Consider the following 26,862-nt stretch of genomic DNA (forward strand, 5'->3'; position numbering starts at 1 on the left):
CACAACCGAGTGAAGTTACCGGGGCAATATTACACTATTGTTTCGAGCCATATTCAGATGATATGCGATCACGGCCAAACCGCATCCCCATCCGATCCACTTCCGCGGCAGAGATGAGCCATCGTGGCTCATCGCAGCCGGCCGGTGTGGCTTATGACGGAGCTCAGCCGAGCTGCTTTCGGGGGTTGTTCATAGCCGCCACAGTACGCGATGAACAACACCGTCGAGCCGGGGCGCTTTACTACATTGTGGTCGCACGCAGCTGAGTGAGGCAGAGCTGAGCCGTGCTGCTTTAGGGGGTTGTTCATAGACGTCGTAGTACACGATGAACAACACCGTCAAGCTGGGGCGCTTTACTGCGCGCACACAGCTGAGTGAGGCATTCTCGGCTGGGTTCTTCAGAGCCACCACCATCCGCGAGCTCGAAGCGCGCCCTTCGCTGGCGAAGCGACGCAGCAGCCCGACGCCGTCCGACGCGCACATCGACATATTTCGTACGCAGATCTTTTGTTACATCATGAGGGACCAATTATGTGGTCTGCCCCAAACTATTATTTTTTTTAGTAGCTGTATATACACCTACCTGTTATTTGGAACCCACGAACCTCTCATCCTCTACACCCATCCAATCCATTTTTCACGACGAATCGGGTCTCTTGCAAGCTTATGAAGGGTAAATCCATCCTCCCGAGCGTTCAAGCAATGTCCAGCAATGCAACGAGCCAGCATTTTGGCTAACACGAAGGAACAACGAGCTACCTTCCCGGAGGTAAAACTAATGGAAACAAACAAGTCCACTTGGGGGCGCCTCTGTCCTTTACGTCACTTCCTGCTTCTTCTCAAAAACAAATCCCTCGAGAGGATTTTCATGGCAGGAGTTACAAAAAGCTGTATACATCAAAATCATGTTTTGTGGTTAAAAAATGCATGGCCCCATATTGGCTGCTGTTTTTTCATTAATATACTAAAAATCATCCATTTCATGACAGTAGCCCTTTAAGATTTAATTTGATGCCTGTTCAAGGGTCTGATTTACTTTTCAGATATATCAGACAGTTGTTGCTAAGAAGCAGCAAGTCTGAAACCATAAGGCATCCGTTTTTGTTTTTGTTTTCATGCAGTTAAAATACAAGAGTGGATTAAAGCACAATTAGTTTTGGAGTGTAGTCCACACAGAGTGAGGAAGTTGCAAAAGTACATCAACAGTTGAACCAAATACAATTTTGAGTCTACTTCAAGATCTTAAGATAAGTGCTGCTGAAAATATATATGAGCAACTGCTAAACTACTCATCTGCATCTCAACAGTGAGGAGCCGACGACTCCAGAATTCAGTGTGAGCACTGTGGATGAGTGGTTGGAGGCCATCAAGATGGGCCAGTATAAAGATAGCTTTTCCAGCGCTGGATACATCAGCTTGGACTCAATACTCTACATCAGTGTCAGGTAAACAAGGGATTGTTCGTCCTTCCTTCATGAAACTCTGTAAAACATGTCGCCCAGTGGCGAATGAGTGCAATGTGAACTGCACTAACCTACTGTCAACAGCCTGATTTTGGCATAGGCATGGGCTTGTTGCCTGTTTCAAGACATATCACAGTTTCAAAAGCCACGGGTTCAAAACCACTAAGATTTTATCTCGGTGATATGAGCTGGCCTTTTCTTGACTCATGAGTGTACACAACCTGACTCGAAGAAAGGAACACAGGAGGTGGATGCAGTCAGTGAGCCCAAGAGTGGAGAAAATGGACAGATCCAAATTCAATTTTCATTTTATGTCTACTAACGTACCTACAAAGTCAGAAGAATGACAGGTTCACTCAAATATTTCAAAATATATATTAGAGCTGTTATTGCCATATCATGACAATAATTTTGCTGGACGTAATAATGTAATCTAAATCTGAAATTCTTATTTTGGCCTTCACTGGACTGATTGTTGAGTTTTATGCCTGCATTATTTTTGTCTGCCTTGCAGTGAATTGGCTAAAATGGGTGTGACTCTATCCGGCCACCAGAAGAAGATTTTATCCAGTGTGCAGAGCCTGCAGAGCCAGGGGACACATGTTCAAGTATAACACTCCTCACATTAACACACGTTGAGCAAGCGCCAAGCTTTTGGATGATCATGTTGAGATTTTCCCTACTAAAATGGAGACTGGATACGCCGTTGTTTTAACAGTCACCGAGTTGGAGGACAACATGGACGATTGCCTCCTTTACATTCTTACACTATTCTTCCACTCCTCGTTGGACACTGCCAGCTTTGGAGTCCCCAGCAGCAACACAACCACCAATACAGACCAACGTCTACTGCATCATTCACATTGCAACAGCTAAAAAAATATTATATATAATCAAAAGACACAGAAAGAAAAGACAAGAAAATAGAATCTAATTATCATGTGAGGTTTACAGTTGGTTTTGTTGTCTTCTTGTTTCTGCTTTCACCTTGAAGAGTTAAAGAGATGCCACAAGTACATGTAATTTACAGTATATGTGACGATATATGTTTATAGTTGGAAGCTAATCCCACACCCGTCTAGATGGACCTAGTGTTTGTATTGGTTTTGAGGTTTCTGTGCTAGTTTCTACCTAGTACATATGCAGTCTCCTCACAGCAAATGAGGACTGACCGAAATGTTTGGGTGTGAGGGGAACTGGACCTAAAGAGTAAGTTGGTGTCCAAGAATGAGTGCTTCCCTCGACACAGATTTGACATTGGGCATTGATGATGTGCAAAGAATCTCCTGAATGTTTATTTGGTGGCATTTTTCTTCCGTTACATTGTTCCCGGCAATATTCAGAACAGTGCCGGCCTGCTGAGGCATTTTATTCTCACCATTAAAGGTGAAGTTTGCAATTTTAAAACTCTCAGCAAGATTTGAATGTAGCTTCACTTCACTAAAAACCAAAAGAGAGGTAATAACCTTACCTGTTGAGCCGAAATGTTGCTAATCCTCTCAGATGTGTGAAGTCCCTTCGCTCTGCTTCTGTTTGCTAGTCTTGTTAGAAAATATGGGATGTTGTTTTTTTTTTTTTTTTTCCCTGGAGGTGGATATTCCATCACTATTTCAACAAAGCTCCTGAACCCGAAGCTAATATGTCAGCACCATGCTGCCGGGATATACAGGTGACCGGCCATGACGTGCCCATGAGTGTGCGTCAAAAAACTGACGCTTTCATCTCCTGAATCTGATTAGCTGTGCTTCCTTGGAATCAAAAGAAACGTAAAAGATGGGACTTGGGATGATTTTTTTCCCCATTTTTTTTATTTTCCAGATCATATTACTGTCAGGATTACACTGACAAATCTTAAAAAAATGTGACTCTGTTTTGCTTTTTATGGAAAACTCCAAACTTCCCCTTTAATGAAAGTAAAAGTGTTTAGGTGTATAGCTAAAGTCAAAATCAAATTGACACTTGAGCTTTGCTGCTGAAATGTCCAACAATGGTTGATCTGTATTCTTAATTTACACTCCTATGGTTAGACGTTTAAAAAAGGCTTCTAACCATGATTCCAGTGCTTCCCCTCCCCTAAATAATAAGTTGCACAGTGATCTAAAACCAATGTATTTCAAACAAGTACGTAATGTAGGTTTGACAAAGTAAAAGGCTGATTGTCTGTGAGGAAATTTCAATCGTTGGCCTAGCACTTGCCTATCAGGTGAAGAGAAACGGGACGTTTTTACATGGCACTCAACCTGATTTTCAGTGTTTTGTGTAGAACTCTACAGGACCAGAGTGACATGTCACACCATATATATGATTGTACCATACTGTAAAATATGTACAGTCTTGCTTTCCAATATTAGAATGTTTGTAATGATCATGACTATGATGTACTTTTGTTATGAAAAAGAGATTTGTGAGGGCTTGTTCAGAGGAAGGGCATACTGGACAAGTGTGAGGCGCTTTATTTGTTTGAACGAAGGAATGTAGCATGGGTAAGAAGCTTCATCTTTGACTGACAGGCAACAGTGACCACAGTTTCTGCATTAACTTAGAACACAAAGAACGGACTTCATCTGATTTAAAACCCAGGAATTTTGTTGACTTCTTAACTGTAATTACACCGGCTCCTGCCTGCTATACACAGTGATTCCATTATTGTAGTTCAGCATGCAGGAGTTAAAATGAGAACATTGTGAAATGAGAAGTGTGTGTTTATGTATATATATATATATATACATACACACACACACACACACATCTGCGTCACAGTTCTGAGGGTTCAAATCTGGCCTCATGTTCTCCCCGTACCTGTGTGTTTTGGGTTTTTTTTTTTTTCCTCCAGGTACTCCAGTTTCCTCCCACATCCCAAAAACATGCATGGTTAATTGAAGATTCTAAATTGCATGTAGATGTGAAAGTGAGTGTGAATGGTTGTTTGTTTATGTGTGTCCTGGCAACGGGTGTGCTCCGCTTCTTGCCCAGAATCGCCTCGGATAGGCTCCATCACACCTGTGACCCTCATGAGGATAAGCGGTACTGAAAAATAAATGAATACACGCACACCCACAAAATGCCTATACTAAAAGGACCATTTGAGCACATAATACGCTAAAAGTCCGTCCAGTTGTTTAAATTTAGAGTATGAAGAGTTGGAGCCAAGTATTATTACTATTATTATTACTGTATTATTTACAGCCTTTCAAAAGTAGAATCAAGAGCCAATAATTCTGAACACATAGTCACAGTCCAATAAACTTTGCTTTATTTATCACTGCCCAACTATTGACCTGTAAATCAAAAATAATATAATCTGGCAGTATAAACACATTCTACTCATAATGAATTTATAATTTCATGGATTTGCCAGAGTGGGCTTGAATGGTGGCCTTTTAGATGCCTTATTTTTTTCTTGTTCTTTTTCTGTTGCCCTGTAGATGCTATTATAAGGAGAAAAGTATATGTACAGGAAATATTTATCTGGTCTTCAAATGTAGATGCATCACACACTTTCATTCTAACCAATGATTTAATTATCTCAAGTGGGAAAACATTTTGCGGAAAAAAAATGGTTGAACAAATGGACAGTATTGTTATTTATTTGAGTGGTAATGTTCTGTGATCTAAACAAATGTGAATGTTATTGACTGACGCACCGTCGGTCTATTTGGTTGGATATTGTATTTTTAATCAATTACAAGGTTGCAACATGCTTACCTATCTCCCCAAGAGATACGGTTGAAGCAGATTGAACCATCTGTAGCAATGAACTCATTCACTGCCAGCTGTTTTAAAGCATTTTGATTGAGCTTTCAAAACCTACCAAATATAATATGACAGAATCACTGAACCTTCTCAAGAAAGAGACTTCTTTCACAAGACAAAAAAAGTATGTTTCTAGCTTTTTCCATTTTTCTTGTTAGCAGTAGAACATGGGTTGGTTTCATCAAAAATACTGGTTTCACACAAAAAAAATAAGTGGAAACAAGCTTTTTGTGAAAAGAAACGTTAAGCAACAACAATGGCTTTGGGTTATGTGACACCTCAAGGTAATAAAAGACAGAAACGAGAAATCCTTTTGATAGCAAACTTATTATTTATAGATCTACAACTAAGAAAAAGGCCATGATTGACAGCGGGTCACTAGATTAAATCGAGTGTGGCTTTTTTATATGGGGTTCGTCGCTCACTCCAGGAGATGAGTCATCGTTTCTTGTTATGGTGACACACAATATGTTGTCATTTCTCTCATAATCGACGTGAAAAGATGAGATTCATCCTGTAATCTTTATCTTCAACTCAAAGGCTGTGCAGACCTAGAATCCAAAGCAGGCACGTTCGTCATTAGAGTGGTTTAAAAATCGGAATTTCACAGACGAGATCTGAAATACTCTTATGAATGTATTCATCAGCGTCAGTAAAACGTTGGATTCCAGTAGACAAATATAAACATCCATGGCGGTGAATGAGTTATGATGACTACACACAAATTTTCAAGCCTCAAATGCCATCTTTATCCAAAAATTCACTTGGTGAAGTCAAGTATGTGACTTGGTTTTGGCGTAATCTCAGCTGGTCTTTGTCCTACATCTTCCTTAATGTGAATGATTATGAGTGACTCTCATTTGAACTTCTCACTTTTCCGTTCTTTGGCCACCAAACGATGTTAATTGACCACTAAGCCAGTTTCTTCTGTCTTGCTTGTTGTAAAGGGTGTAGGCATTCTCATGTGTTTCATGTCGCTGTAATAAATATGCTAATATTTCTAATTTCTCAGCTGTAGCCTCTATTGTCTCTTTCTTTCATTTCACCACGTATAAACACGCACACACACACACGCACACACGGCAATTCACATGCACAATTCCAGAGAGACCGTGTACAATTCAAAGTGCCTTTACAGGAAAGTAATATGAGAACCTCGCTTAATTATTTTTGCTGCTAAAAAGCCTGAAAGTATCAAATGATTTGTTGAGTGCTGACCAGTCAGCATAAAAGGTTGCTTAGTTAACAGCCCCCACCCCCACCTCCACCTCCACACCCAACTGCCCCTCCCTCCCCAGCTATGCTGCAGTGTTAGGAGTGGGGTAATATTCTTCCATAACGTTTCTGCATTGCAAACAACCAGATCGTCATTCACAGACTGTGCATGGTGTTCCATAAGGAGAGATAATTTTGTCTCCTGGGAGGGGCAAGGTCACTGACTCCTGGCCTTAGTTAACCCCTTAATGCAGTGGCCTAGTTGCTGTCGCTCTATGTTACTGCCATTACACCTCATTTATTCCATCGTATTAGAGTCCATATTCCCATATCAGTCAGTCCCTCACTACTCTCAACACACACACAAATACACACACCCACAGCAAGACATACAAAACTCCTTCCAGGGGCGGCTCTCAGTTTACTCAATATCTCTCGCGTCCGGCTTCTACAATTTTTCCACTGGCCTCATTCACTGCCATCCTGTCTGTTTCTATTCATTCAGTGGAAACGGACAGAAATGTCGCAGTTTGTTTTCAGACGTCGATTCAGCTGTTATCTTCACCTCGTTTTCAAATGTTCCCCCGGCACCATCCATACTACAATCAATGAATTCCTCATTCTGCTAAAAGGTTTTCCTATGAAGCATCCCTCGTAAGGTTTGCTCCAATGTTGTGTTTTACTAATATCACCACAGGGGTCCTTGGATTTTGATGAGTTTTTGTCCGATAACAGCGATGCTACCCGAATCTGAATGCTGGTCACACAGGTAGTGTTCCTGTACAATATCAGAGTTTATTGTGAGAAACCTTGGAATATCTTGCATTTTTATCCATACATCCATTTTCCTACACGCCTATCCTCACAAGGGTAACTGTAGTGCTGGAGCCTATCCCACCTATCATCACGGAGGAGCAAGGGTAATTGCAGGGCACAAGGAGACAGACAAACCTCAAAGTCACACCCAGGCACAATTTAGAGTGTCCAATTAATCCATGTTTTTGGGAGGTGGACTGAAACTGGATCGCCCAGAGAAAACCCACACAGACACAGGGAGAAAATTTTTTGACCTCACTGTAGTGCAGCTTTATACTTATTGGGGTGGGGCTGGAGTGTTTCCACCGTGGTAAACGAAGGTTTATTGTAGTCTTCACTGTAGTAATTCCCAACATTAAGGGGGCCAACGCACCCATTTTACACCAGAAAATAATGACGACACATCAACAATCAAAACTCTCCCAAAAAGTAAGAATGTGGAAATAATCATATTGTCTTAAATGACCTACGGAATTTATTGAGTGACAAATCAAAGCCTGTTTAATTGAACAAAACGGTTATTCACTCCTAGCAAATATGTATGATGCGCCATGCCTGTCACTATGTTGTTGGTATTGTAATAAATAATTCAAATGGAAAATATTGCTACAAACAATTTTTTTTCTTCAATGCACAATGGAAGGCGCACCAACTTATTCATTTACAGCTGTTTGTAAAAAGTAACCATTCAGGGGCAGAGCCAGGGGTGGTCATGGCCACCACAGAGTGAATTGCAATAATCATCAGGTACAATAATTATGGAAAAATGTTGACTTTTGAGGGGCAAAAATGTTTGATCAGTAAATATTACTTGTTTCCTGCATGCTTCACAAAAATCTCGATAGACCCGCCAGTAAGCGGGCCACAGAAAAGATACCTTAAAATAGCCCCATGAGAGCCATACAAGACGACAGTCGTGAAGCCACTGTAGCTTTTTACACTGAATACAGTGAAAGTAGTACATTATTGCAACTGTGTTTCGCAATTCCTTTTACACTGACGTCGTCTCCCACCTTTGTGATGGTTTGTATACTACCTGATATAGCCTCTGACACTAGCTAGTGAAAGGTAGACGTCTTTTGAAATGAGGGGAGCTATTACAGGGGAGGCCATTATTAGGCGAGATGAAAGCCAAACAACGCGATAGCTGCTTTCATCTTGACATGGGGAAAATGTCATTTCATGCGTTTAGTCAAGATAACGCAGAGGTTGGTGCGAGCTAGGAGCAGGCAATTGATTCATCGCACAGCTGCTATTGGCATCAAGTGAAAAGGTCACGTGTCCCTCTGGAGAAGGCCACAGATGACTGATGAGCCTGTCATGTTTCTATCACATACATGTACAAGTGCCCAGTCTCTGGCTGTCGCAGACAAAATCCCAAAGGAATGGGAATTAGTGGGCTCATTCATACTAACATGAGTGGATCTGAGTGTCCCCTCGGCAGCATCAGAATTCATTTAGTCAGAAACATAAGAGACCCAAAGATCATAGCTTCATTTAGACCTCTGCAGGGTTAAAAAAAAAAAAAAAAAAAAGAACTGAAGCAATATAATATCTATACCTTAGCAAAATGTTCCATAAGACGCTTATTAAACATATCGCCGTGTCATTTGTGTTTGCTTTACCTGTGTCCTCTCTCTCTAATCAAATAAGGCTCCTTGCGTGTCGTTCCACACTCACACTCCTGTGCCCTGCTCTTTCGCCGTATTTTTGTTTGCCATCAAGGCGATTTCCTGTCTCAAATTTTCAAAAGCAATCAAAGTTCCTGATTGAATCTGAAAACTGAGCTTGGCTCTGTCAATTATATTACATGCCTCATTCTCAACATGCCGGACCGCAGGAATGACAAGTCACTCTGTCACTCAGCACACACTCACACCAATCACTGTACATTCTCACTTATCACATCTGGGCACATATCCATGTCAAAGGGTTCCTGGAGGGCTGACACGGGGTTGGGCGAAAGCCGGGCCCCCAGGCTAGATGGTTTCTTGACATGGGGGCCTCCTCCCATGGCCCATGGTTGCTCCCTGTGAATCTGACCCTAATCGTTCTCTTTTTCGGTACCCCTATCCACCCTCCTTTCCCTACAAATAAGGAAATTCTCCCATCCTCGGGCTGGGCTGAGGGCTGGGTGCGTCGGTGCATCACCTGTCCACACGGTTGTTATTGGGTGGAGCCCTGGTCCCGGTGTGACGGTCTCTGCCCTCCCGGTGCTGCAAAATCTCTTTGTGAGTAATGTGCATGCACATATATTTTGTAAAGTTCCGGCCATCCTGAAACATCTCCAGCCATGCTTCAACATGTGCCATCCGACAACTTGTCGCCGAGTGTTCGTGTTTGCAATAGATGTCTCCGAACGATGAACAAAGTGAACGTACATATATGGGTAATTTTTTCTTTTTTTTTTTTTTTTTTTTTAAATCAACTTTCGTTTCAAGGTTAGGTTAGGGTTAGGTTATAACGTATGTTAGCTCCCTCTATGTAGAAGTAGGGGAACTATGAGACTGGGAAATTACCCAGTAAGCGTCTGCTATGTTCCCAAAGTTCCCCTGTTCGTAACACATCCACATTCATCACAAGGAGACTTTTCAGCACGGGGGAGCACTCCGACCGTCACACCGGTCCTGTCCTCCAGTGATTGGGTGGGGTCGTTCGCCTCCATGCTGCAGCCACAGCAGTTACAGAACATTTCCGTCAGTCTTTTTGAATGTAAATTTGCTTGCAGGTGTCCGTAGGCACACAGTACTGACATTGTTTCACTGGGTGTGGGGCCACTCACTTATTGCAACAAATAACTCATGTATTGACACTTATATTGTTGGTCTATAGACTTCTATAATTCACTTAGTCAGTCCCTCCACATTTCACTTGCATAGTCAGGTTCATGATCTTTGTCTTGCATGCTTTTTCTACTGTCCTTGTACTACTGTCCTATCTTGTCCTGTCTTTCCTTCACATGGTGTAGCACTACACTCTCATGTATCATCCATTTTTAATGTTGCAGATATGTAATGATTTCATTGTCATTCTGTTAACAGTTAGTGCTTTTTGTCTCTCTCCCCACTCTAGAAATTCTTTTCTGTTCGACTGATCGACACTGATACTAATACTAAGAAATCTCAAAGGAAACTCAAAAACTCCACTGTAACACAGTAAAATTCTTCCAGCATAAAGGGGATGCAGATTCTCCATTCTGCTTGCTCTAATAAGCGAATAAGACACCAAAAAGGGGAAAAAAGAAAAGGGAAAACAAGTCACTATGTTAGTATCATGAGTTGTGCACGTGTGGGTGTGTGTGTGCACATGCTTGTGACTGAACTGGAAAATGAATGTGACAGAACACTATGATCTGAGCCATGCATACGATAAATGGAGTACTGGAAAGATACACCTGGGTTTAGTTGTCTTGGCACCGTTTCTTTTTTTCAACTCCACTGGGTGACACCTGGGTGGAGTTAAGTGAGAATGGCAAATAGAGTAAAGGGAATTTAGTAAAAAAGAAAGAAATAAATGAATACATTTGGGAAGCTTGTCAAGTTGGAACCAAAAATCTGCTTAAAATAAAATGAGAAAAAGGCACAAGAATTCCCCAACCCACTTTAATCCAAATCAAATGAAAAAGGGTGTACAAAGGAGTCATTTTTTGTCACTCAAAGTACAACCTACACTCATCTGTTATTATTCCTATAATAGGGCTGATAACAGCTACACTCTAAAGTACCTATTGGAACCTTTTCCACAGCTACCTAGATATATTCTATTGTATGAAATGCAACTGACAAAAGGTGAAGCCTTGGAGTTACCCCCTAAGTCACAAGTCACTTAGAAGACCGAAAGTTATAATGAGATATATTTCTCCTCAGTGCACAAAAAAACAAAACACAATCGAACCTGCAGGGATAATACCTGCATTGGACAACTGTCACCATCTAAAATCGGAAGCAGGTTTAGAGATGACGCAAGCAGCAACAGATGAAAAGACTAAAAGGGATAAAACACCAAGCTGTGTGATCTGGAAAAAAAAAAGTGGGAAAAGCAAGACGGGAGAGGAGGGACTGAGATAGTTTTGACCACATAATCCCTCGCAGATGTGGAAATCCTTCTTCAATGTGGCATATCATGCTGAACTGCTATTGGATGACTTCTCAAAGAAAAATCCATCATCCCTTGCTCAAATCGTGTTCTTCATCTGCGCATGTTTATTGATATTCTGCATTTGAAGCACATTGTGCGCACTGCAGTAGGTCATAGGTCACATGAACAATATTTTCCTCTTCACGCTGCTATTTATAATTTGGGAATTGTGCCATATTGCAACATTTTGGAATTGTGTCTCTTGAATCCTGTGCAAATCCTGGGTAGCTCGGTGGTCAGAGTGACAGATAGATTAGGATAATGAGGAAAATTAAGTAAATGGTACAGAGGATGATGGAAGACTGGTTAGCACATCTTCCCTACAGTTCTAAGGAACCGGGTTCAAATCTGGGCTGACTTGTATGGAGTTTGTATGTTCTCCCCATGCCTCCATGGGTTTTATTCAGGTATTCCAGTTAATTAAAAGCTCTAAATTGCCAATAGGCGTGAATGAGAGTGAGAATGTTGGTTTGCTTCTATGTGCCCTCTAATTGGCCAGTGACCCGCTCAGGGTTTATCGCACCTTTCGCCTAGAGTCAGCTCGGATAGGCTCCATCCAGCATGCCCACGACCCTAGTGAGGATAACTGGTTCGCAAAATGGATGGATGAATGGTAGTAAGGACAACAGTATGTGTTGTTGTCATGGTAACCCGCAAATGGCCAGTGGAAAGTGGCTTATGCTTCACAAATGATTAATGCTCTTTGTTGTTTTGACTTTTGATGATTATGTTTATTGTTGAATTAAAAAATGTTAAGTTATTGGCATGCTGTTTTTACAGAATGTACAACATTGTCTTAAAATGTATTGAAAGTTCTTTAGGGCTGCCCAAGAGCAAAAACACTGAAAACTATTCTTCGTTTAATTCAACTTTATATGTACAGCAGAACTGATAATCCAGAGAGCAATATTTATGGAAACAAATTTTAAGATGTACATTTTTAATTTGGTGAAAACTGTATAGGGTCTGCTCTTCTCCAATATGAGTGTTTCCAATAAAGTAAAATCCAGCAAAGCTTTTCTAGAATCAATCAATCAATCAAGTTTTCATGACAACCTGCAGCCTTAAACCCACAGAACCACCCTCGATGGGTGATGAATCAGCTCCCGGAAAGACTGTTCCATTGTTCATGGACTCATAGAAAATGGTTTCGAAAACCAGACAGAGATGTGAATCCTCAAAGGCTGACATTAAAGAAGGAAATTCAACACACTCGTGAGATGTTTTGACTGGTGCAAACAGACACTGAAGCATATAAAGACAATGGTGCGCTACTGATCTTCACTCTCCATATTCATAAGACTTTCATCATCTCCTCCACTGCATTATAGACAACTTTGTTTCGCTTCTGAAAAATATGAGGCAATCCGAACATTCAAAGAAGAACAAACTTAACTGAAGTGCAAGGAATCCTGTGATTGCACAATGTTCTAGCGCTGCATATTGATTAAATCACTTTATTCCCTGTAGAAGAGTGTGGTAAGTATTGTAATAATTTCTAACAAAGACAATTTTTTTAATTAAAAAATTTGTATTTAAATTCAGTGGTGCAAAAAAGTGCACAAACAGGTTGACGCATGAACAACACAGAGCTCTTAAAGTAAATTAAATTAAATTAGAAACAAGTACATGTTGAGGTCAAACAGCAATAGGCCATGGACCAACACAAAAACATTCAAATCTATACTATACGATATCTACTAAAATTTGCTAGTAAGTAAAATCATGATTTGACAATGTCTCATGTTCTTCACTTTCTGAATTCAAGAATTCAGTCAAGTTCAGATTGTTAACTATTTATCAAATGATCAAGAAGTCTTCAACTTTACACACTACAAGAGCAATACATGCAATCTATATAAATGAAAATATTTCTGAATAAATAGGAAACAATCATACCATAATCCACCTATGAAAAATTGACACGTATTTGTTTATTTATACACTGGACTATACTATATTGTGCTACATTGAAAAAAAAAAAAATGGACAAAACTAATTTATACTGAGTGCAAGTTTATTTTGCTAGCAAAGCTTGAATGTTTTCTTTTTCATCAAAAATGAAGATTTATCTTTGTCTGGAATATGAGCAGCCATTTAGTCTTCCCTCGGCAAAAGCATCAGGACTTCCTTGTGATTGGTTAATTAACATTCGTCATTAACCAACAGTGCTAACATCATCTAATTTCAGCGTATTGATTGGTTTAAAGATGCAAATACGTGGAGCCCTTGAGAGAAGCCTCTCGGTCCACTTGCTGTGTGCAATGCTTTGGATAATAATTGTGCAACACAACAAATAGAACACGCAATTCGTTGCCAACACTTTGATTTTTATCAATTTCATCGATTCGTTGTTGCAGCGCTAGTGTGCCCATTTAGGAGACGGGGAAATTGTGTGAGGCAGTTTTGAGTTTGTGAATTGAAGCCAGTCATAATGACAAGATGCGGAGAAATCAGCCTAACTGGCGTAGGCATAAAAATACTTAATTGACTTTCATGCATAACATTGCATGATGGCGCTTCTGGCACCGATACAAGACGCTGTAGATGAAAGAGTTGCAAGAATCAAGAGCGAGTGAGCGTTTAGGGACTGCAAAGTCGCAGCAACAATAAATGGGCTGCAATTCTTTTTTTTTTTGTATCTATTTTTTTTTTTCTGTTGTTATCCCATGGTACAGTGCAGCAGTGACCACCAGCCACTCGATGCATTTGTTGTTTGTTTGTTGTGGTGATGCCAAGTGCACCAAACAACAGCGCCACCACCTTGGAGACAAGCACCTCAATTTTGGTCTCTGATATATTACGTATCATTTCCCATTTTGCTCGTCGGCACAGTTGACCCTGACACCTAGCTTCGCTCAGAATGGTTCATTGATCGTCATGCAGTACTTTGGATCAAGCACATCTGGTTGAATTTGGGCAGCATTTGGATAGTCCCTCTCTCCTCCTTTTCCTTTTTTTGGAGAGGAAATGAGTCCATCGGCACAGTCTTGTCTAAAAGATATCGATGTTACCATATTGTAGGTGTTTCACAATGAAAATGGGGTTCAACGTGTGCAAGCGTGGCATTTTAGAAGAGGCGGGATCTAACACACTCTACTGGATTCCATGACAGGTGCTCGCATGTTTGATAGACACGGATGTCTTTTTACTTTCACACATTATAGATTTCGGTCCTATGAACAAACTTAGAACGTGTTTTACACTCACTTTGATAAATGAGCACCCAAGTCTTTGTTAACATTTTTTTCAGGGCGGTGCCTCGCTCTCCATCATTTCTATGACAGGTCCAACTGACAAGTGGGCAAGTCTTTAGAATTGATCGGGAAAGACCTCAAGGGGATGTGATTAGAGACAAGTGAGTTTTTGTGCACTAAAGTGTGGAGAGCATAAAATTAGCATAATATAATCATGCATTAAGAGCAAGTATAGGTGATTTTCTTTAACAGACCATATTCGGGACTGAACAGCTAGCGCACTCATCAGGCTGCTTAATGCACTGAAGCAGATGACGAGGACAATTGGTCGTGTTGGGTCAATAACCAATCGACTACATTATGTTCCTTATGCACATTCTATTGGAACATTAAGTAAGCCATCTGACAAAATCGAAAAGCTGAATATGAATTGCACTGCAATCATTAAGTAAGTGAGTTCAGTTGTTTTGATTTTCATTCAAACAAAAAATGACATAAGCACCAAGACACACAAAGTCAGATGTCAAAGATTCTGTTTCAGAGATATGCTGATTGATTAATGTGTCATCCTTGAAGAGTCTTTCTGAAACTGGTGACGACACCTACAAGTAAGGATATAGTCTACTACAGCTGCACCATCTGTATATTTTGGTAATGTGATTAAATGTCCTGTGATTGCAAAATCACTGTCTTGCATTTGAACTCTCAGGAGTGCGAAGGGTGTCAAATTACAAGTTTAAAGAGTTTTGGTAGCGTAAAACCACAACCACATGGCTGGTAAAATGTCATGGGAATTTAAGGGAAACTTTATGATGCGCATCGAGACACACCGCAATCCATAACCACCAGTCAGCCAGTGAACACACACACACACACACACACACACACACACAACTGCAATCGCTCGTGTTTGACCACACAGGATGAACAGAAGGAGTGCTGACAGAGCTACTGGGTCCGTTTCACTAAATACACAAATGCCCTTCTCCTTTTTAGCCATTGGCATTGTCACATTCCGGACTGAGTGAAGAACAAATTCGTTTGCGTGCGACGCACAAACACAGAGGTTAGTGTAAGCAGTCGAGGCTCTAAATCATCCCCGCGCTTCCTAACAGAGGTTTGACCCAAATAACATTGTAATTTATGAAGGCTTTTAGGCTTTCAGGCAGCCATGGAAATAGAACGGAGAATAATGAGAGTCAGACCTAAGCTACATCGCTTTAGTTTATGTTCCACTCTTTTACTAGGACACAGGTCTGCTGTTCTAAATGATAGAGAGACAGTAAACACGTTAATGGACACTGAGTCTACAAAGATGGGTCATCTGCAAACACGTTGCCATGTGCGCAATTAGATATACAAACACAGCATTGAACTGCTGGCGACAGACTACAAACAGAGATGTAATAAATGTTTTGTGACAAATTATAGGAAAAAGAGAACATTATCAAGCCTAAAGGAGCTGCTTGGAAGGTTTGCTGCATCTTGATGCAAACCACACAGATATTCTTGATATCAATCAGTCATAAATGTGATTGTTGTATTTGTGTGACATGGATTTAAGATGCAATCCCTGGTTGATTGGCATTCTCTTCACTCACAGCAGACAAATTCACTGGTTTATGTTTATCTATAAAACATTGCGGTAAGACCTCACCCTATCTTTACTCTCTCCTCACCCATGCATACCAGCACCCCACTCTCCGATTCACCCATTTTGTTCATTTAAAAAGTTAACATTTGATTCATATCATGGTATGATATAATGTGTTATGTAACTTTGTCACATTGTACAGTTTTATTTGTATTTTCTTTTATTTTGCATCATTTTCTCTCTCTTATGTGCTACCAGGGCGGTAATCTGTTTGGAATTTTCTTACCTAGAGAAAGGTTAAATACTGTACATACATACATACATAAATACATAAATTAATAGACAAATCAATCCATCCAATTACTATAGCGCTTATCCCCACCAGGGTCACATATGTGTTGGAGCCTATCCCATCTTTTTTTTTTCTTATCTTATTTAGTCACCGGCCAAGCGATAAATAAAAAGAGAAATTGCTTATAAATAAATACATGTACCTATTTTTTACTTTAGTAAATTTACTTCACGTAATTTTTGTATGTTAAATAACAAAAGCAAAATTTTCTACACCACCCACACAGGAATTGCAGTCCAGCTATATGCAGTAACATACAGTACACAAAGTTGTTTAATGCAAAAGTGTTTTATTGATCTGATTTTGCTTTTAAAACAAATATAACAAAATTGTGGTGGGCATTGTAGATGTTTTAAAAGCTGCAGTGATTGAACATTTAACACACATTTAACTTAAGTCAATAACGACACAGCAAAAAAAATTCAATTTTTTTTCCGTTCTTGCACCTCAAGCGATTTCTTCATATATACACTGGAATCAAATATAAAATGAACATCCAACCTCAAAACTCATACAGAAGGAGAACATGTCCTCTTGTTGATTTATTTGGAAATTGCCAACTCATGACTGAAATCTGTGATTTAATATTACTGTGTTTTAAAGGCTGGAGTGGAATTGTAACAGGAACATAAACTACAGTAATTCCCCTGCATTGTCACAATTCAGTCATCTCAAATTCACCTATTTATTTTTTTTTTCCAGTGGAGCATATCCCTAAACATAATTTTTGTGCTATTTTTAAAGTCCCCTTAGATGATGCAAAAGTATACACAGTTTAGATAGGAAAGTAATATACAAACTGATGTCAAGGCAATATAATAAACCTTGCATATTTTTATGTTGTGGAGGGGAGGATTTTAGTCTGGATTGTAAGTGAAAGTCTTCATGTACATGTACATGTACATGTGCACTTTTGGTGTTTTTAAAGTCTATTTAAAGTCCAAAATGGTAATGGTGTAAGGGGAGTTACAAATTATATTTAAGTTTTTGGGAGTCATAGTGTGTTTGTTGCACATTTATGGTTTAATCGTCAAATCCTCATGGTTTACTGCAATTACTCACAAGAAGGTTCAGTGGTTATCCCCTGCAAATTGTCAGGAAATAATGGATAAGCAAACAGTTTTTCTTTTTAATCCAATTTTATACAACAGACAATTTACTAATGTCATCTGAATTGAAATTCAAATTTTCTAAAATCGTGTCACGTATTCTAAACTCAACAACTCTTCAATAGATTTAGAAGTGTGTTGAGATCTGAGGCCAGAAAAGATCAAAGCACCTGGGGATTCTCAATCTCCTCAAAATCATCCAGTGATGACGTCACGTCCCCCGCACGAAGGCGCAGTCGCCATGTTCTCTACCTATTTGCTCAGGTTTTCCTGTCACCCGTGTGAAAGCCTTGAGGCACTGATGAACCACTGAGATGGTGACATAATGAAGCGGCAAGATCATTAATGTTCCACTGTCAGCTCTTGTCCTCGGGCCAGGTTAGAGGTCTGAATAAACTGTTGGCAGCAACTAGAAAAGGAGACATCTCAAGCACGCCCAGACGATGAGCCAAAAAAATCCATGTGCTTGTGTGTTCTTGTGCGTGGGCCCATTTGCACGTGCAAGCCTTTTGCACTCCAACTGGTCGTTTGAGTTGGTGCTTGAAATGGAGATGCGACTCCAAGGATCAGGCCTCTGTCACAGTTGTACAGATCAGAAAGTCAAGCTGTCATGAAAGAGGAGGTGGCCCTAAGTCACACAGATGAGATGACTTGAGTTCCCACATAAGATCTGCATTCACATTTGAGACGGTGAAAGTGACTTTGTGACATCTTCACTGAAAATTGGCTCAACCTCCTTCTTCTTGATCTACAATTTTTATGTCATTATGTCATTTTGACACAAATGAACAAATGATTTGGAGCTCTTTTGGACATTTTTATTGAAGCAGTCGGAGACAAAAATGAAGCACACGCAGAGAGTTAACCTCCACCAGGGCTTATTTGTCACCAGTATCAACTGTGAATGAAATATTGACATATTGTTCCCCTCCCATCAGCTGTGAGGTACCCAACTACAACCCTCCAATTTGGTCCTTTATAAATGGGTATTGCAATGAGTATTACAGCATTAAGTAGGTCGTAAATTAGACGAAGCCACGTTTCGTGTCTAACTGGGATTAATGAATGATTTGGTAACTTTCGGTGATTGGCTGCAAAAACCCTGATTGTGTCAAGCCTCGTGAATACAGTACAATATCTTCTATGTGGAGCATCAAAGACAGCCAGTAAAAAACCCAATACAGCAAAACGGAACGTGTGCCGACTGAGATTTTAAAATCCCAGCGGTGCATTTTGCAAGTCTGCCTGGTCACCACAAGGTTATATCATTGTAATTTGTGCTACTGAGATTGTAAAGTACAATAGTATTGAAATGTGCAACACAGCAAAATGTAATCTAACTGTAATGGCTTTATTTTTTTTCCACCCATTCAACACGCCCACTGATATGTATTTTTCCACTTAGTTGCGAAAATGTGACTGTGGTGTGTTATAAAGACTCATTTTTGTTCATTTATATGGTCAAAAGACTGAACAAGAAAAACTGACATATGGACACAAAGACTATCCAGTGGATTTCCATCTAAATCAAGAAAACAAGTAACATATTATTTAATCATGTCCACAATACACAAGCAGATGATTTACTTTGACATGCAGCGACTCGTGATGAACAGGGAGCGGTGCAGGGGTCGGGGGTGGTGGTGGGGTTGCGGGGGAGCATGGGAAATGGGGAGAAAATGTGTGTTCTCACATTTTGCTCCGAGTTATCGGAAAAGAAATTATAGCCTGCTTTCTGCCGATAAGGATGTCTGTCAGTCAAGTCTTATTTAAAACACTATTTTTCTTTTTTTCTTTCCAACTGATTCTGCTTGATCAGGACACCTGGAATACGGGGTCATTAACACATTTGCTAGTTATCCATGACAAGAGAAAGCACTCCATAAATGTATTGTCACTATTTGGATTGTTCTAGTCATTTGCGTTCCTTAATTGATGAGTCATCGTCATTATTTCAATTTCACAGCGTAATCCAAGCATATGCATTAACGCATGTCAGTTGTCTCCCTGAAGAGAAAATGCTCTTGTAAACACGCTGTCATTTTGAAATATTCATATATCAAGACTCTGGCTAAAAAAAAAAAAAAAACCAAGAAAAAAAAAGGAGCTGCACGTAAAAGGTTTGTCCAAAAGCGGAGTGTTTGTTGAATGAAGATGAATGTGTCAGTTTCTACTGAAGGTGATATTCTATTTAGGATCAGACGCTTTCTGTTTGGTAATGTACCACACACTCTCACAACAACATGACAGCCCTGGGAAATGGATATTGATTGGAAAGGTTGATGCAATACCCCAACATCCATCCAACAGACACACATACACACAAAACACACATGCATTCGCAGTCCCCCAGCACCCTGCATTCTTCCCCGCTTATATTCACACCCTCCTCTCTCCCACCTTTCTATTTTACACTTTTTAATATCCCTCCTCCCTTCTCCTCTATACAGAGGGGCTGCACTGTGTGACGAGCTATAAAGCATGATTGATGCCAGGGGCTGATTTTAAGGCCCCGAGCGCTTTAGGGCTCACGACCAAATTCCCGACATGTACAATATGTGTTATTTTGCGTGCGCATGGACGTGTACTGAATCTATATTCATGATGTATACAGCCAGCAGAATAGAGCGAGGCTCGTCCGTGCTCGCAGTGAGGAATTTGCAACACCAAAAGTATGAAGATGAAATGGGAGCAAGTTAAGTATCAGCTGTGGCCCACTCTTGGAATGATTTATTGTATTTTCCTAGTTATGTTACATTGAAACCGAGATAAAAGGGTACACCAAATCAATTACTTGCGGTTTGGCAATGCGAGTGTGTTTCCATCCGCTGTATCTAAATACCTTCAAATTGTAGGATTTTTTTTTTTTTTTTTTTTTTCAGGAGAGAGCTTTTTCCTTGATGTAGTAACAATCCGTGACGAACGAATGGGCGCTCGTGGAACAGTCTTGCCTTGCATGGTGTGATTTTTCAACCAACCGGTTTTGTTCAGGATTGTTCCGCCTTGTAGACATTTATGATGCGCTATGCTACTATGAGTATGTTTTCATTTTTAACCTCTCCATCTAAAATAACTTGATTCCAACTTGCAAATAGTGAGAGGATTAGGAAGGAATTTAAATTCAGTTCCAATATGCAAAGCGATATACGCAGTCTAATCAGCCTATTACATGTTGTCGTTACATTTGAACATACACAATCCACAATTCTTTTCACATAAGAATGACTCAATTAAAAATGAATTACTCATCTATTTATTCAAATGACAACTGAAACAAAACTGTCATGTGACTCATTCCCAAAAATACTGATTATGACTACTTTGCACCAATAAGGGGCGATACTAGCCATGTGAAGTGTCTCTCACACACACACACACACACGCAGACACGTCTTTGCAGCATCATTTCTCATCCTTCCACCTTGATTACTATTCATCGTGTTCCCTCTTGATAACCTGTCCTGGGCAGATCCTTTCAAATGGTCAGAAAGATTATCATTCTTAACAAGTCTAATTCATAGAACCCTAACTATAGTAATCGATAGCATTGATTGCACATGGCATGAAAATTTAAAAAATGCATGAAGGAGAAAGATCAAATGGCTTTAATAAATCTTAATATAACACTGAAGACCACTTATGCTCAATCATTTGATTTCTTTCTCATGATAATGGTTCATTTTTGCATTCAGTGTTTGGAGCTAGAGATTGAAAATAATTGATTTGTTTTTGTCAAAATCTTTGTGATTTCATGCAGGCAGGTATAGGTATATAGTCAAAATTGTAGACGAGATTCAAGGTGTGGTCCTCGGGCCTCTTTGAACATGCCTCCTGGGTATTTACCAAGTGGCTCCCCCTCCTCTGCCACACTTGCCTTTCTTGGTTTAAGTCCTTCAGCCACCCCTGCCCTCTCCCCTACTCTTTGCTGGTCCAACCCAAACACCGGGATGTGTATGGACTCGGCTTCCCACCCTCTAGGCCACAGCTAGGCGATCAGAGCAGCTGCTACTAAAAGTATCAGGTATGCTTCCAGCCAAGCATTATCGGTCTGAAATGGCTACCGAGTCCCCGAAAAGGCAGGAAGTGAAGCAATCTCAACCTCCCACAGAATGCGTGAAGAACAACTTCCTTCCCTTTTTCTGTTTTATTCTTGAGCATCTTTTTCATCAACCATACATACTTCCTTGCGACCCATGATGACTGAGACAGACCACCACGATTACAATTTAAGTCCAACATACGAGGTTCTATTTCCCTTTTCATATGCATATTTTCTTTCTTTCACCTTTATTGGTGTTTGCTTGTTGTAGTTTGATCGCTTTTTGTGTTTCCCAATAGATTCCACATAGATAGATGTTACTAAATGGTCTATAAAAATCCAATCTTGGTTGTGTTTTGTGTGTTTCATGTTTAAGTAAACCTGTCATCTAGAACTCGTATTTCATAAAAACTAACCTTTATATTATGCCACAGGCCAAAGGTGTGCCATCGCTTTTCTCCTAAATTTTACAAATATAAAAGTGATGTGGTTCCATGAGGCAAATTAGTTTGATATTATCGTTAACAGTGTATATTGGACTAACCCGGAAGTTAGCACGGGTGTTTATCTTCATATCTTTTTAAAAAATTATTATTATTTTTTTTCAGGCAATGTACGCTACACAGTAACATATCACACCTTCTGTGACTCATACCCCTACTCCCTATCAGGTAGGAAGTACTGTAGAATTTATATATAAAGTTTTCTTTAATCAATTAATTTGGAGCAATTCTAACACATTACCTTTTTGCATGACATTCTACAAAACTTTCATGATGACAGCCTGAAGAGAGCTGTAATATTTGACAAAATTAAAACAGTTAAAATATATTTTGGATTATGTCTGCATGATGCATGTATCGTTTCAGTTTGCCAAACAGTAAAAGCAATCTCGATCAGTCCTGAGAATAACAATAATCAAGTTTCCTCCCAAAAAAATCTTAGCTGATATCCAAATCTTGAATGCACTTGAACCAGACATGACAGCAAAACGCTTAGTCCTCTGCAGTTCTTCATCAACCGCTTCATCGCAGACACCGCTTACAATATTGAGGCACGCTGGCCACTAGTAAGACTTTGATTGCTTGCTTGAGTCAAACACACTTAACGGCCTTTTGGCATCCAGAAGTAGTGTCACCACGATCTGTTTTCTTTTGACTTGCTCACAGCAGATTACAGGGTGCTGCACTGTGAGCGATGCGCACAGTAGATAAAAGGATGCTTTCCAGTGAGCATCGCTCACAGGAAAGCAATATATATAGTTTAAAATCCTCACAGTCGCGCCACAAAATAATCAATTCTGGAGCTTCCATAATAAGCGTGTAGTGGAGCTGATTATTTATGGAGCTATTTTTGCAATTACATTATTTGACATCCACTTTGAAACTTGCAACACAGACATTTCTCGAAGCGATTTTTGTGCTTCGGTGAGGCTATGGATTTTTCTGTCATGCTAATGATGAACAGTCTTAAGGTACAAATAGTGTTTTTTCCTGTACCCCTTCACGTGATAATTGTGCTGATGTCTTTTGGAACAGGCCTGTGACTGTTATTATCAAGACGAGTGAAAAGAAATATGATAAACTGGGAGCATGATTTGAATAGGTTTATGTAGCAAATTTGACACCTACATTCATGAATTAATTAGATTTATAACTTTTTCTGAAATCTTTTTTCATTGACACGTCTGGTTGAGGATGTCATAAAACCAGTTAGGTGAAGGTCCGCATTTGCAAATTCATATTCATGTCTGTCCAATTGAAAAATGGTTAATGATTGTGTGGTTCTTGGCAGAGAAAGGGCACGGAGGGTCGCGGACCTGTCAGATGAGACAGCAGGGGCACACGCAAAAGCAAAGCGCTATTAGGAAAATGACATTTGGATAGAGGTTACCAAACACGACCAAACGTCTTATAAAATCCACGTTTACCGTTGCTGAATTTGATATGAGATTACGGGCACACTCTGGACTGTTTGCCAAGTCCATTGCAGTACGTAATAGTGGAAATAAAAAGTCTACACATCCCGCCAGGTTTTTCTGGCACAAATAAAAAAATAGACCAGATGAAAATAACGAATCACAAAACTGCTTTCATGCTTGTGATCTGTAACCTGTACAACTCAATTGAAAAGGAAATGAAATATTTTCAAGGGGGTCAGAGGATAAGTAAAAAAAAAAAAATAAATAACTTGAGAACTACCAGTAATCCCAAAGGATACTGCTGCCATCATCATCACATCACTGTGGGTATGGTATTGTTGAGCATTGCTGTTTTTGTCCTAAACATAACTTTTGGAATTCTGATCAAAATGTTCAACCTTGGCTTCATTGGACCGTAACACATTTGGAAAAACTTGGACATAGGACGTTTAATGAAGGTCAAATTAAGTACACCTGCAAAGGTTATAATTTATTATGCGGAAGGGCACCACAGCTGGTGTTCAGAACCACTCAGCCACAGCAAAACACACTGTCCCAAGAAAATCCGAATTAATTCAAATACATACATGCACACATTCATATTGTTGAGCCACAACGCATCTTCAAAAATGAACCAAAAAAAAAAAAAAAGACCTGAGCTTTCATTTGCCTTAACTTGCATTCTGGGCAAAGAATGCTCTAATGGAGCCTCCGCTTTATGTTGACATGGAGCAAGCCAGAGGCTGCTGTGAAGCAGTGGAGCGCAGCATCGCTCTGCATCTCAATAACAGATGTCCATGGGCTGGCAATGACTCACGCAGACTGGTCAGGAATTAATGGAAGGCCTGCATCTGTGTGTCTTAATGTGAAGGAATTAGTCGTGCGCGCACAAGCGTGCCATTAGGTATCAAAACACTCAAACTCAGCCGACATCACATAATTGACTGTCATTTCAGCCCGTGGTCATAACTTGATTGGAGAAATCTACGAGACTCGTGTGGTGTTTTTATGCGCTGTGGCATTTCCCTTAGGTCATTTGTAAAGCAGACCATGTCGCTGCAGTAGCGATATCTTGGCTAACAATATTCTGTTGTAAACCAACAAATTATGTGTAACACCCCCATGCCTCTACCTTGGACTCGGCTCAACTGGCTTGGGTGATGCATAGAAAATGAGCAAGACAATGTTGCTGAAAGAGATGAAGTCTAGTTGTGGATGAATATAATCTATGTATAATCAGAATGGATAATAAATGGAAATATATGTGTCCATCAATAAACCAGTTTATAATGGATATATGATTGCTAGAAAATATAAAGCATACACATATACAGTAAATACATATACACAAAATACCGTACATTCATATGCTGACAGCCGCACTATCTCGCAAAAAACAAAACAAAACAAAATGATGTTTAGCCTATCTTTACAGCATCATCATTTGAACTTTTTGCACATAGTTTCTGCACATGCATCCTGCTGTGGGTCCACCTAAATTGCTTCATAAAGGTGGTTTAAAAACAAAAAAAAAAAGCTCTCTGCTGAGGGAGCGTTTGTGACACAACCGGAAAGATGTCATTGCTGAAAGGGGGACCGGACTGCAGACCAGCCAGTGAGGAGGCGCATAAACAGAAGACTCGGGCTTATATATATATATATATTAGTATAGTGGAAACATGCAGACACGGACACACACAGTCACCACAGCCTTGGGTGTTGTGAACCAGGGTTCCCACTGTCCTTAACCACTCAGCCACAGGTGCTCTTACAGAGGTTTCACATAATGGGCTTCAACCAAGGCTGGAGACAATGTTTTGGTAGATGTTTTGTTTGTTTTTTTTGCCGGTGTTGCGGCATCCAGTGCAGACGTATCCCAACTGCAGGAGTATAAAACCGCACAAGAGGATCCATGGACTACATCATGGACAGCCCTCAGACCTGAGAGGAGAGCATTGTATCGATCTGTACAGTTTGTATTTCTTTGTGAAACGGGATGTAAGGAGATAAGCAAAGACCTTATTTAAAAGTCTCGCTACTCCCATCCATTATTGATCCATGGACACTTTGATCCAGCTTTTAGGCAACTATGGTCCGTTTCTTTCTTTTTTCATACACTTCCATTCTTTATTTGCTCCTCTTGCTTTTGTGCCCATCAAAGCTGAAAGTGCCCTTTGAGTATTTTGCTCCTACTCTCAAGTTTCACTCTTTACTCACTCTGCTTGCCATGCATTGCCATACATTGCCAATAAAAGTAATTTTTTCTTTGCAGAGAGTCGTTTATCTTTGGCAGCAATAAATTGAGTGGATCAACTCAATGTAGTACAGTCGCATTTAGTGATTGATGACATCAAAAACACGAGAGAAAGAGAGAGAGAGAGAGAGAGAAAGAGAGAGAGAGTGAGAGCGCAAGAGAGAGAGAGATGACACTGTGGCCGATTTGATTGTGTGTGGATACTATCTTGTCCGACTACCAGAATGAAAGATGGCTGTCGTTATTGTTTGCTGTCATAACTTGGCCTGTAAATCTCTCTCTGAGTGGAAATGGAGAAGAGGGAGGGGAGAATTGATTCTCTTGTACTTGATGTTTTCTTCTTGGTGCAGAGCCATACGCCTTGGAAGCCATCTTCATTACGTGTCAGTCTACATGAAGAGGCAACGTTTGTGGCCCTTGCATATGAGACATAAGACATCGATTGCATTTGTTTTTGTTTTGTACTAATTACTTGCATCTTTCTAGCTGTCTTTATGCTTTTACCCTTGAAAGATGTCATCTATCACATCTGTCAGTTTACTCCAGCCTTTCCCTTTATCTCTGTTCCCGTCTGACTCCACCCCCAAACACAACTACGAAAAGAATGCCTGCCCACCTAAAGTGGGGTACAAGAGATTAAGTCGAGCCTGCTGTCTGTGATTGACAGTTGGGTAAAATGGCTGTGGCAGTACGTAGAGGCATGGCCAATCCATTTTCAACCTGCGCTGGAGTCAGTCCTCGTGCCCATCTGTTTGTTAAAAAACAGGAGCATGCCTCAGTCGGAGCTGACCCCCGGTCAGTCACACAGGTTTCTTGTTTGGGCAGGCAATGAAAATAATGCATGAAGAGCAACAGACGCTTCACAATCAAGCCTGTCCCATCGACCTCGAGTGTTATTATGCTTTTAAAAGCACAATTCCACCAGACCGTTGAGTTCAATTTATGGATGGGCACAGTATTTAATAACTAAGTGTTTATAAAGAATTTTGCTTGATTGTACAGTAAATGTATT

The 26,862-nt window shown here is 40.1% G+C and overlaps 1 protein-coding gene and 1 long non-coding RNA gene across 2 annotated transcripts in view; one reads left to right on the plus strand and one right to left on the minus strand.

The window, feature by feature from the left end:
• Positions 1-2,960, plus strand: part of epha4b (eph receptor A4b) — a 114,282-nt gene extending 111,322 nt beyond the window's left edge. Inside the window, exons 18-19 of the mRNA XM_061840065.1 lie at positions 1,308-1,445; positions 1,978-2,960. Of these exons, the coding sequence (XP_061696049.1) occupies positions 1,308-1,445; positions 1,978-2,077 (238 nt within the window). The 3' untranslated portion in view covers positions 2,078-2,960. The remainder of the gene's footprint in view (positions 1-1,307; positions 1,446-1,977) is intronic.
• The window catches only part of LOC133511291 (uncharacterized), a 165,961-nt gene that overhangs the window by 84,837 nt on the left and 54,262 nt on the right, over positions 1-26,862 (minus strand). The gene's annotated exons all lie outside the window — the stretch shown is intronic.

Source organism: Syngnathoides biaculeatus, chromosome 13, assembly GCF_019802595.1.
Source record: "Syngnathoides biaculeatus isolate LvHL_M chromosome 13, ASM1980259v1, whole genome shotgun sequence".
NCBI classification, from domain to species: domain Eukaryota; kingdom Metazoa; phylum Chordata; class Actinopteri; order Syngnathiformes; family Syngnathidae; genus Syngnathoides; species Syngnathoides biaculeatus.